At 41.4% G+C, this 12,845-nt stretch overlaps 1 protein-coding gene across 1 annotated transcript in view; it reads right to left on the bottom strand.

Moving 5' to 3' along the window:
* Positions 1-12,628, bottom strand: part of SLC6A11 (solute carrier family 6 member 11) — an 87,881-nt gene extending 75,253 nt beyond the window's left edge. The window contains exons 1-5 of the mRNA XM_053989803.1: positions 12,436-12,628; positions 11,763-11,993; positions 8,897-9,031; positions 8,521-8,661; positions 7,032-7,122 (exon numbers count right to left, since the gene is read on the bottom strand). Of these exons, the coding sequence (XP_053845778.1) occupies positions 7,032-7,122; positions 8,521-8,661; positions 8,897-9,031; positions 11,763-11,982 (587 nt within the window). The 5' untranslated portion in view covers positions 11,983-11,993; positions 12,436-12,628. The remainder of the gene's footprint in view (positions 1-7,031; positions 7,123-8,520; positions 8,662-8,896; positions 9,032-11,762; positions 11,994-12,435) is intronic.
* Positions 12,629-12,845: the final 217 nt, after the last annotated feature.

The raw sequence follows: 12,845 nt of genomic DNA, 5'->3' as shown, positions 1-12,845 counted from the left end.
CCATGGTGCTGTTCCAAGGCCTGCACTGATTGGTGTCCTGGAGCCTTCCCAGGAATTCCAGGGCAATATTTAATGAGCTTCCACAGGAACTCCTCCTGACACAGCAAAGCAATTTTGCTTTGCTGCCATATAAGAATATAGTGAAATATCTTTTTTTTTAAGAGCACGTTGTTTTGTTTTGTTTTTCCAGCCTGTGTTCATTATAATTTTTATACAGTAAAAACACCTCTCCTTTGAGCATTTAATTTGATTTAAAATCCCAAGCAACCACCCTGTTAACATCCTGAGTGTACAAAGCCATTTGGGAAATACACTTAAAAAGTGTCTAAACATTTGATTTTTCTTATGCTGATGTTTTTTTTCAAGAGCCAAAAGCAGACAGAGGCTTGATGAATTGCATGGAAATCTATCCTTTACACAGTACCCATGCTGAGACAGCCAAAAACCAGAGGAATGTGATTCCTGTTAAATGGTGTTTTCAGTTACTTGTGCATCTCTAAAATCCCTCTCAGCAAAGCGCTTCCCATTCCCAATTCCAAGACAGGGAATAGATGTACTGGAAACATTCCTGGACAGTTGGAAATAAAAGTCTCTCCTTTACTTGGATATTTAAGGAATTACAGAGCTATGAAAAATATGCCTCGGAAGAACTTCATGTGATTTGTTGGCACTTCCAGTCTTGCTCATCTCTTTCCTGTGGTCAACCAGTAAAGAAAATAATTCCTGGAATGGAAAACTTTGTCAAACATGGATGGGACTTTCCAGCTTGCCCTGTGAGGAGCTACTGGAGGGAACTAACTGGTTTCAGGCAGCAAATGGCACCAGAAGTACCCTACTTTCAGTTTTTCAAATTTCAAACTTTATCTAGACAGTTCCTAATTTCAGTTTTCTGGATTTAAGTTTGTGTAGATACTTCCTACTTTCAGTTTTCCAAATTTCAAAGTTTGTGTAGATACTTCCTAATTGCAGTCTTCCAGATTTAAAGGTTTGTGCAGACACTTCCTATTTTCAGTTTTCTAGAAGATTTTAAAGTTTGTGTAGACACTTCCTACTTTCAGTTTTCTAGAGGATTTAAAAGTTTGTGTAGATATTTGTAGGATGCTGTACATAACAATGCAGGAAAAAGGGGATCAGCTGGTTTTATAATTGCATAAAACCAGATACCGCTGAAGGGAGGCCTTTCAGTGGAAGAGTTTTAATTAAAAATAATTTGAAATTTAAAAAAAATTAATTACATTTAAAAAATAATTAATAAAAAAAAATTTAAACCCCACACAAAAAAACCAGCAAACCAACAAGTTATGAGAAACCAATGAACCCCTGGCAAAGGCAGAAGAAACACTCCTGGTTATTTTAGCTCAGGCTGCTCCTGGCTGATTTGGCCAAGCCCATCATGGGGCACCACTGAGGTTTTGCTATTTTAGACCTTTCACTTTTTATTAATTTCATCCTTTCAAGCAAAATGTGCTTCTCTCATGTAGTTCTTTCCCTACAACAGCAAAAAGTGCATTTATAGATGTACAAGTCTAAACACACATTCCTATCTTAACCCCAATAATGAAAATGCCTGTGTTGGTTACAAATAAAACAGATTTGCCATTTCTCAGCAAAATTGGATATCTAAGCCAGCAGCTTCTAAAGATCATAGTTTTAAGCACCTCACTCAGTTTCTGTGCATGTTTACCTACCATTAGTAGCAATAACAGCATTTCTAGAACTTTAACAATTGTGCAATTAAGGGATATTTTAAGTAGCTCACGTATGACCTTTGCTACAAAAATGTAATTTCTGGTTTTGACACCACTGCAAGCCAAAACTTGACCGTGTATTAACACAGGAACCAACCAAATGCTACAATTCCCAAAGCAGTAGAAAGTCAGGAGTATTTGCAAACTTGAAGGTCATTTTTTTATCATCCATAGCAAAAGTGTTATGTGCAACAGGAAGCGTCAAAATCAAAACCCATGGAAGTTCATCCACCTGGCTTAGGGTCCAGCCCTCAGTACAGGAGAATTTGGCAGCATTTTGATACCCATCCCGTTTCTTTTTTCAGCTGAAGTCAGGCAAAGTCAGTGATCTTGAGGCAAACCCAGGTGGAGAGCTCATGAGGCTCCAAAGAAAAAGCAAATTTTGCACGGCCCCTTATGAGCTGGGCAGCAAGAGGAGGGTCTGGCACTGTTTAATGTCCTACAAGACACCCACAAAGGGGCTGGTTCAGGGTGGTGCTGGATCTCCTGGGCACTGAGCAGGCTCAGCTCACCCCTGACTTCTCAGTGTGCTGGGGATTAACCACAATGTGACTCCTGCACTCGTTTGTGGCCTGAATGAAACAGGAAAATCCTCTTTTTTGACTTTGCAAGGAAAGAGTTTGTGCCTTTTCCTTTTTGCTGAGAACAGCCCCTTTTCTTTTAGCCCAGACAAAACCAATGTTTTTTCTCACTAGGCTTTACTTGGAAATGCTGGGGATGTGTCACCCCCTCCAGAGAGTGACAGGCCAACAAGCAGACCTCCTTGAACAGAGCACCAACTTGTTGCTACACAGCCAATAAAAAACCATTGAGGTGGAATCAGCCACAAAACCGTGGCTCCTCTTTCTGTGCAGCTCCCTTCCCAGGCACTGGAAAGCTCCAATTCCTGCCCGTGGGGACAGACTGGAGCAGCAGCCAAAAGGGCACCCGGGCATGGCTGCAGCCCCCACACCTGCCAGGCAATTTCCTCTCCCAGGAAAGCAGAAAAATGATGGAGCAGAGCATCTCCCCTCTGTTTGCCAGGCTGCAAATACACCCTCACTCACAGCCACAGTGCTTTTTCATATCCTGCTTTAATTTACCAGTATTTATATATATATTTATTTCATATCCTGCTTTAATTTACCAGCAGCTACCACTATTAATTATTTAAAATTTGGACGCCGAAAATTCTATGTGCCACACCTTGCAAGTGTGATTATTACTTTTTCTTAGAAAATCCTTAAACAAACTATATAACTGGGATGAGGGAAAGGCCGTAGATGGGAGAAAACAGGTTAAGTCTCTGAGTGCTGGCACAAGTATGAAAAGAAAAGTGGAAATTCAGGCTCTTGTCTGTCCTTTGGAACACAGCAACAGAGTTTGAAGGATAAAAAGTGAATTTTTATCAGTTTAGTTGCTTCCCTGTACACACAGAATTTGGAACTTCTCAAGGCTGCAGCTTGCAAGGCTTCTTGAGTAAGAAATCCTTTAATCCCCTAATTTTGATCAGCTGTCAGTGGTGTCTGCACACCCGCATGAAGCCATAAAACACTAACAGGGATAGATATTTCTAAGCAGGAAAAGAAGAAAAGAATGTCCAAACTGCCAGGTTTTGCTGCACTCCAGCAGGATCAGCCCATTTTCACTGTGTAGCTACAGGGAAGTGGTTATCAATTACAGTCTCACAAAAATATTTAAAGTTTTGTAGTTTAATGAGGCTCTTTGGAGTGCACCAGAAGGAAAACAGCACCTAGGACCTGCCGCAGGATTCCTCTCTGAATCCTTTTTTGATTTGTTTGTTTTAACAAAGAAACCATCCATGCAAGACAAAAATTAGACTTTCACCCTCTGTGTGAGGCAGTTATCAAAGCAGGGAGAGAAGATGAATTCTCAGAAGCCAGAGTATTCCTGCTAAAGGAGCAGCATCTTCTGGGCACACCTGAGGAAGGGGAACTGGAAAAGCTTCATGGCACTGCCAGGTATCCTCTGCCACTTCTGCCCATGGCTCAGTCCCTGCCTGACTTGAGCCACAGCTTTAGGACTTGCCAAGGCTGCAGAAGCAGCAAAAGTTCCAAATATTTCAGCAGAAAGGCTGGGGTTTGGGTTTGCAATCCTCAAGCCAGCTGAGGATTTGGATTTACTTCCAGGCATGAGTAAATAAGGGCTGAGCCTTACAGCCTAGCTGGTGGAAAAGAAAAAATTCCTTTCCAAACCCAGAAATAAAGATGGTTTGGGCCTGGTGTATTAATTTACACACTTAAACCCAAATCCAACTTGTCCCCTGCTCCCAACCTCTGGTGGCACTTTGAGAATGCAAATCCTGTGTGAAACAACAACCTGAACCTCCCCACCATGAGCAGCTCTCAGACTGGGAGCAAAACCACTGGGGAATTACTGAGTCTCTTCTTTTTTAGGCTGGGCTTAATTACAACCATCTGAAGACAGTGTGATTACTCTAAAAGGCTGTGGCAATGGGACAGGGTTGTGAAAGGAAAGCTGCAGCATCAGCCTGACACTTCACAAATGCAGGGTTGAGTTTCACATGTAAACAGGCTCACTCACAAAAAGCAAACAGGATCCCTGTGCACAACAATTACCACTCTAATCCACAGATTAAATCAACAGAGAAAAAAACACCACAAAAAAAAAAATCCTGCAAAACCCCATTTTTTCCCCACAGCCAACGCTTCACACAATAAATTGGCTTTAGGTGGCCACAACTTAGAGGAATTTCAAACGCAGCCTTGGCATTGCAGGGAGCAAAGTGTGAAGGTTCTGAATGGCTGTTCTGAAGAAACCTGGAGCCTCCCCCTTCCCTACTCCAGCAACTCTCCTTTTTACTATTTCAGCAAGCTTACAGTGAGTTTAGGGCTCCTGGCAGCAGAATTTACAAAATCATAAAGCAGCATCACGAGAACACCACCTCTAGCTGAGGGAAATAACATTGCTGATAGCACTTATCTCCAGACAAAGTAATTCTTTTAATGATATTCACTTTGTATGAACTGCTCTGTGATCTGCTCTTTATACAGAAAGAGCCTGCTGTGCTTTTATGTCTGATATTTAAGACATAATTTAATTATAATCTTAATTCAAATTAGTTATTTCAAGGCAAAATAAATCCTGATTTTAATAAAGCTCATTCTTCCACCATGAAACTAGTTTTTCCTGGTTTTTTTTTCAATTTTGACACCATGCAACATCATAACTACTTAAATTTCTAACAAGGCAAACACCTTCCTTAGCAGGAAGAGAATACATTTATTTCCTGTGTGCAAAACTATGCAACTCCAGTTTTACTTGGACAGGGAAAGTAGAAAAGTTTAATATCTTAAGTTATTTTGGCCAGCAAACTGTTAGTGTTACAAAAAATTTGTCTGTGACACAATAAGGAAAGACATTTCAAATAAATAACAGATTATTTAATTCACCTTTTTTTTTTTTTTGGTGTTTGTGATTTTAAAAGGCTTGGAATGTGTATTTTCAACCTTTTTATTGATAAGACTGTAAAACCAGCTAGAGAAAAGGCTAAATCTGATTAACCCTTCTAGTTTCATAATTTATTCCTGACTTAGCCAAAATCAGGTGGGGAAATATGGCCCAAAATTGAAGGGATTAAAACCCACTGCAACTTGATTGCAAGTGGAGCCTAGAGAATCTTGTTTAGCTTCATTTTCAGAGAACTCTGAGAAGGGACCTTAAAATGGATTTGTATGTGCTTCAAAATAACACTGACCCAGGAATTCTGGCACTCCAGAGATGAGCACTAACACAAAACCCACAAAACCATAAAAACAGGAGAGTGTGAAACCATAAAAACAGGAGAGTGTGAAACCATAAAAACAAGAGAGTGTAAAACCATAAAAACAGGAGAGTGTAAAACCACAAAAACAGGAGAGTGTAAAATTTACTCTGTGCCCTCCATAGAACTGAACTAAACATTTCCTACTTCTCTGGATAGCTGGAGTTACCATCAGTGGCAGAGTTGGGAATATTTTTGAAAAATCATATAAATGCAGAGGGTAAATTTGCTAATACTTGAGAAAATATATTGTTCATTTATTCCACTGATGTTAAATCTTAATTCTCGTTATCCCAAAGAACCATACCAGATTTTTGCTAAAATAAAGTTGTAGCATTAAGTGATGCCACCTGAGAAACTCTTGTTTATTCTGAAATATTATCTGTGGGTAGATGTATTTTGATTTTAGATGTTAGGTGTTCAGATTATTGAAAATTTTAACAGAAAATAAAATTGCAGTTTTACCTAGGGAGTGCATATGACTCTCATAGAGATCAGGTTTAATTCAGCTTGGGGGTTATTTTATTTTTAAATAAAACAGTATTATTTGCTGAAATAACTCATGAAATCTAAGTTTACTGATGTAGCAAGAAAAAGAGATTCAGGCAGACAATGGCACATTCTAAGATTCAAGGAAATTATGTCAATGTAGAGTTCTCCCTTGAAGGAGTTTTAATTCCTGTTTTTTTAAAGTGTAGCTGTTGCTGTCCTGAACACAAAACAGCCTCTATCTTAAAAATAAAATTAATGGGTCCTCAAGAAATTGCAGTAACCCAGAATTGTATAACAAGCTTTGAATTGTGAAATCTCTCAGAATTCAAAGTAACATCCCATATCTCTGATTGGCTTAACACACACTGCACCCTGCAAGGAACAAATGGGAGGCTACACTGCACTGATTAAATATTTATAATCAGAAAAAAATATGTCACTACAAAAGCAGATCATCTTCTGCAAACATCTGATTTTCTTCCCTTAGTCTAACAAGAAATCAGAGTCAGGGGGACAGGAGAGAGTTAAACTCTCCTGTTATTCTAGCTGAATAACTAACACTTACATAGTCCTTTAAAAAATAATGAGATCCAGAAGCCAGAGTATTAGTTAGCTGAAACAAGGAGGAAGATGTAGCTCTCAAACTCCTAAGGGAAGAAACATTTGGGGAAAAAAAAAAAAAAAAAGGAAAAAAGGAATATTGTAAATCATCTTCTTTCTTTCACCTTTGCCTCCTCATTAGTATGGGTTGGAGGCTCTTTCCTCCAGCAGCAGGAGCCAAGCTCCCGAGCAAGTGGCACACTTTGTTCTATGTCCTTTCAGGATATGGAATTCCTTTCCTTGTATCCTCTCAAAAAAGAGTTAAAAACTCTCATTCTGTCTGTGGCTGGATAAGAAAATTTCCAGCTCAACTCACATCCCTAAGTGCTATAGGGTTACAAGGTATAAATGATCAAATATAAAGGTAGTGAATAGTCTGATCAAATATAAAGGTTTTGTGCACTTACTCCCAGAATTCCATCACTGGAGAAGTGGCATTTTGTAAAGAGACTTGACTGCAGTTGCTCATGTTGAGTTTTTGAAATTCCACACAGTTTTCTAGAAAAGAACCAAAAAAAGAAGGAGTTTGCTATGTTGACATGCAAGTACAGTTCTTATTCATGTCCCACTGTGTGCACCTTGGAAAGCCCCCACTCTGCACCACATTTTCTGGGTGGGGTTAAAGGGTTTCTGGGGGCACTAAATGCCACAGCTGCTACTTCTGCAGCACCAGGTTATGATAACCCAGAAAAACAACACTTCCCAGAGGCACAGGGCCAAAAAATCCCCTCAGGCAGACAAGAGAAACATTGAGGCAATGGATTGGGAATTACAACGTGCTCCTACTCCAGCTGCTGGTTCAGTGGTTTATGGTACAAAGGGAGCATGGCCAGCCATAAACTCCCACTTTTTCCTGGGAAGGAAAGTGTGTATTTCCTCTGGCTTATCACTGCTATTATTATTATTATTATTATCATCACTATTATTATTATCATCTTTAACACAAAGGGCAATGCAGCTCAGCACTGTGGAGCATTTGAGCAGTGATAACACTGGCCAAGCTCCTTTGCAGGGCTGCCAAAATTGATACCAAAGCCTTCCACATCCACTGGGCCCAAAATTACCTCCCTGATAGAAACTAAGATTTCAGGCAGCTTCAGGTGTGCTCAAAGAACACAAAAAAATGGCCAGTTAGTGAAAACTGTGAAAGACAACATTTGAAATTGGATTGTATATAAATAAATAAAATAAATGCAAAATTTCAGGAACATGGGAACAAGGACAGTGGGATGAGATCCTCCCCATGGATGTTTGGGATCTAGAGACTCAATAAGCAAAGAATTGCAGATATAAATATCAATGAGAGGACAGATGCAGAGCCCTACCCTGCAAACCCTCCTGAATACATACCTCATCCTTCATGCAGGAGCCTACTTTACATGCAGCAAGGCTTATTTATGAGACTACATTTCTAGAAGTAGCTTGATGAACATTATCCCTCAACATCTGGCATTTAAAAGAGCGATTCCAAAGATCCACATTTAATATTTTTCCCCTCTCCATTCAAACTCCTCCTGACTTCATTAGAGTGAAAGAGCAAGATTGCAACCTGTCATCAGGTCATTCTCTGCTGCAGAATTCACTCACTGTGTTCAGGGAGAATAGATATGATTGCAAATGAGAGTCTTGGGATTTAGCCAGATCTTACAGAATTAACAAATCCATAGTCCTTTTCTGCTGACATTATATTCTAGAGGAGTAAATGCTTTACAATGACCTAACCCAAAAAGGTCCAAGGCAGTTTCACTCCAGGTTTCCTTTCTCTTGCTGCAGTGGGATGAGATTGGCCCATTTGCACAGATTTTGCTACACCAACGGCTTTGTTCAGGACATTTCAAGATAATACTCAATCACCTGGGAGGACTTTTGTAGTGGTAATCTCTGCTGAGGTCATACCTGTATTCCATTCGTGGCCACAGGAAGCCCAGGGAAGCTCTGTAGTAAAGCAGTTGAACAAATAGAAGATAGCCCATGCTAAAATGATGATGTAATATACATTTAGGTGTGCCTCTATAACCTGGGTAGCATAGCCAATGCCTGGAGGAGCAAAACAAAAAGTGAGATACGAAAGAAAACTTCTGCTTTTCAGGCTGTATTTAATTTAAAAACAAAAGCTTACTCTTAAGTATAGCTTAACTTAGATTTTTAAAGTTTTTATTTTACTTAAATAAAAAAAAATATTTTACTTAATTTTATCTTAATTTTGATACAATTTATTTCATTTTACTTCAAATGGAATGCTTTCTTTTGCAGTAGAACACAGAACTGTTACCTTCAAAGAGAGGGCAAACTTTCCTCCAGCATGTGATGCCTCCTTCACTTGTAAACTGTCCCAAGGCCGTCTCCAAGAAAAATACTGGTATTCCACAGCAAATAAAAAAGACCACGTAGGGGATGAGGAAAGCACCTGCCAGTGAATATTGAGGGGGTGTTGGTTAGAATGAACAGGGCTCCTCAGCAGCACAGTGAGGAATTTTCTATTACAGGAAGGATCAGCTGTGAGCCATCAGTGCAGTGCAGGAAGGTTTACTCCTGCCCCAAATATCCAAAATTAACCTGTAAGCCAGGGCCATGGACTAAAACAGACCAGACCAAATTCCTCAGCCTAAAGTCAGCTCAGGAGTCTCTCAAACACAGAAAATATCCCAGCTATGCTCAGCTCAAAGTTCTGCTCTGCCCAGCACCACATCAGTCTGCACCCCCTTCCTTGCTTTTCTCAGGGGTGAGGAAGTGTTACAGATATTAAATCTGAGAAATCCTTTTTATGTTATTTATAAGATAAGAATTGAGAAAAGGGAATGAGGAAACAAACTTCAGAACTACTTACAAGGACAGAAAAGGAGGGCCTGGCCTTATCAGGCAGAAATACTGATGTGAAATTCTAGGAAAATAACAAAGCATCAACATTTTGGTTGGATGCTGACAGTAAACTCGAGCACAGGTAGTGAACCACAGCAAAACCCAAACACAGCACACCCACACCCTGCAACAGCTGCTGTGCTTCAGTCACCCTGATTAGAAAGCTGAGACAACCAAATCCACCTGCTCTGACTGAGATTCCTTCATCTCATCACCAGGAGTCTCTTCCCTCAGCCAGGAAATTTCCCTAGAGATGAATCCCAGGTGCCTCTCAAGCAATCCATAGGGATTCCACAAAGAATGGAATACTTGGATGGCTTCTCTGGATAATTCACTGGCCAGTATCATCATACACACTACCCCAGTGAGTTTAACGATGCAACTTGTGGAAATCCAAAGTACCAGCTGGGACTGTTTTTCCAATCGGCATACATCAGGACCCAGCTGAAAACATCAGGATGCCCAGCTTGCAAAAAGATCATATTCCAAGAAACACCTCATTCTAAACACACAAAGAAATTAATTTTCCTCAAAACCTGAACATCCACAGCCTAAACTTATGGATGATTATTCCTACACTTCCTCTTATGACTTGGACTAAGTGCCAGAGAGGTCACACCTCACAAGTTCCAACTACAGCTTCTAGATTTGTTCTGTTGAAAGCAATTTATTTCACAACTAGCTCAGATATTTACCACTGTCTTCCCCTAGCACACACCAAGGAGTTGGATGAATCAGATTTAAGCACTAAAAACAAACTCTGGTCTAATTCCAGCAGGGGGTTACACAAGCTCACAGACTGAGCCTTCATTGACTAAAACTGGTCAATGGCAAATGTCCCATGGTGCCAGGACATGACCAATTAAATCACACCCACTTATTCTATTCTTAAAGAGTACAGTGGTGATTAAATATGATATCTAAGTAATTTCTTTTTCATCAAATCACCCACAACAATGATGAAAATTCTTTCTACCTCATGTTACAGCCTTTAAAATGATAGCATCACCTTTTGACAAGCTGGCACACACCTACAAATGGGCACCTAAAGATGGCTGCAGGAACCAAAAATTACACACCAAAAATATATTCCTGTCATTTCCTCTGCCAAAAGTTCTCTGGGAACACTTTAAGCATCACCAAGAAAGGGTTGTGTATATGATGTGCAGCATGTTAATTTTCAGGATCTGGTGGCAGCATTCTCTAAAGAGCTGAACTCTTGCTCCCTAAGTTTGGCCAAAATACAGAGACATAAAGAAAGGAACTTCCAACAATAAACACAATTTGCACGGCAGGATTTGTCTTGTAGAAACAGCACACAAAACAGGCTAAAAACCATCCCCGAGTTCAGATAAGGAGGGACAAGGAATAGAAATTTGGCACAGCAAACAAACCCATCACGGGGCAGATCAGTGCTTATCAGCCCTGAGCATCCTATTTTTCTTCCAGCCTCTGTGTTTACACTGCCACTGACTCAGGCCTTAAGTGTGAAGAATGTTGAACCCGGTCCACAGAATTCTAAACTGAGTTTGTAATTTACTTTCCTTTCTTCATTGCTGCCCAATGTGCTTATTCTCAGCTGTCATTTATCTTATACAGTTTACAGTTGGCTATAACCAATACATGCCACATGTTATACTCGGTAGAAGTTGAGTCTGCTCTTTTCTCTCTCAAATAACATTCATATTTTATATTTATTAGGGCTTGCTCTCTTTAAGTAACCTGTAGTTTTACACTTTCCCCTGTCTTGCTGTAGGAATTAGGGAAGTACTGAGGGGGAAAAAAAAAGAACATTGAAGTATAAAAAAATTTCATGCGACAAAAAAAATAAATTTAGTCTTTGTGGCATTATTAGAAAAAAAAAAAAAATTCATCCTCTCCAAAGTACACTGCTGTGACAAATGAAGTGCTGCCTTCTTTTCTGTGCCAGACAAACTTAGTTAAGTCAGCCTGGGTGTGTATTCACATGCAGAAGACAGCGTGTACTACTATAACTGAACGCTGGCTTCTCCTGCATGAAAAATGCTCCTGAAAAAAAGTGTCAATTTACTAACGCAACAGCAACTTGTAAAAATAAACCACACAGTGTTTGGAGAGAAGGAAAGAGAAACACAACATTTTTTCTTAGTTGTCAGATGTTTAATGCTTCTCTGTCTGCACATGCACTGAAATCCTGAACACGTCTCTCTCACTAGTGCAATAAATCACTGCAAAGCACTCTTAACTGTTTCGTTCCCGTGTTTAATTCCCATGTAAATCCACACGTGATGCCATCTTACCTCCTCCATTCTTGTAGCAAAGATATGGGAATCTCCAGACGTTTCCCAACCCAATAATCTCCCCTGCCACAGAAAGCACAAATTCAACCTTATTGTTCCAGTGACCTCTTTCATGAACTTTCTTATCATTGCTGTGGACGAGGTTGGTACTTGAGGCTTCTGGGTCCAAAGCATCTTCTGGCTTGCCATTAATTATAGGAATAGTCTTTTCAGCTGTCATGACTTTTCAGCCTAGTGGAGAACAAAAGAAAAACACACAGGTGTGTTAAGACACTTGCTGGCACTGATCTTCAATGACTGAAATCTCCATGGCACTGGCTTCTTGTTACCTATGGAAATCTGCGGGTGAAAATGAGGGAGGCAACTCCACAAGGCTGGAAAAGTTGTAAGGCAGGGGAAAAGGGAAAAAAAAAAAGGGGGTGGGGGGAAGAGAGAAGGTTCTGTGCTAGGGAAGGAGTAATTCCAAGTGGTGACAGGTAACTTGCTGGCAGAGAAAGAAGCCTTTCAAAAATCCCTCCCCAGGCAAGGATCCCAGCCTGCCTGACCTACCAGAGGACAGGGATCTGCCGCACCTTCCGGGCGCGCACCTGAGCCCGGAGCGCTCCGCGCCGTGCAGAAGGGCTGGGATGGCTGTGGCCTGCCTGCAGGAGCGGGTGGCTCCGGGATTACTCACCCAGGGCTCTGCCCGTGCCTGCGCGCCGGGGACCGGGGCCGGGCTGTGCTCAGCGCTGCCTGCGGGCGATGCTGCGGCTCCGGGAGCGCGGGCAGGGCACGGCCGGCCGGGGAGGAGGCGTTCGGGATCCCCGGGAACCGGGAAGCCTCGTCCTGCCCTGCCGCTGCTGGCGGCCCGGCGTGGGTTGTAGGATGCTCCCCGCGCTCTGGAGCCGGAATTTGCAAATGCTCAGCCCTCCCCGGAGCGATGGTTTAACACCCGCCTCCCCCCTCCGCCCACCTCAGGCTGTCCCGCCAGCTCCCCCCTCCTTCTCTTCCTCCTCCTCCTCCTTCTCCTCCACCCAGCATCACCACCAGCATCACCAGGCGAGCATCACCACCGAGCATCCCCGGCTGCGCTCCCCGCCCGCG

This window comes from Vidua macroura, chromosome 13, assembly GCF_024509145.1.
Source record: "Vidua macroura isolate BioBank_ID:100142 chromosome 13, ASM2450914v1, whole genome shotgun sequence".
NCBI classification, from domain to species: Eukaryota; Metazoa; Chordata; class Aves; order Passeriformes; family Viduidae; genus Vidua; species Vidua macroura.
This window is presented reverse-complemented; position numbering and strand designations above follow the sequence as displayed.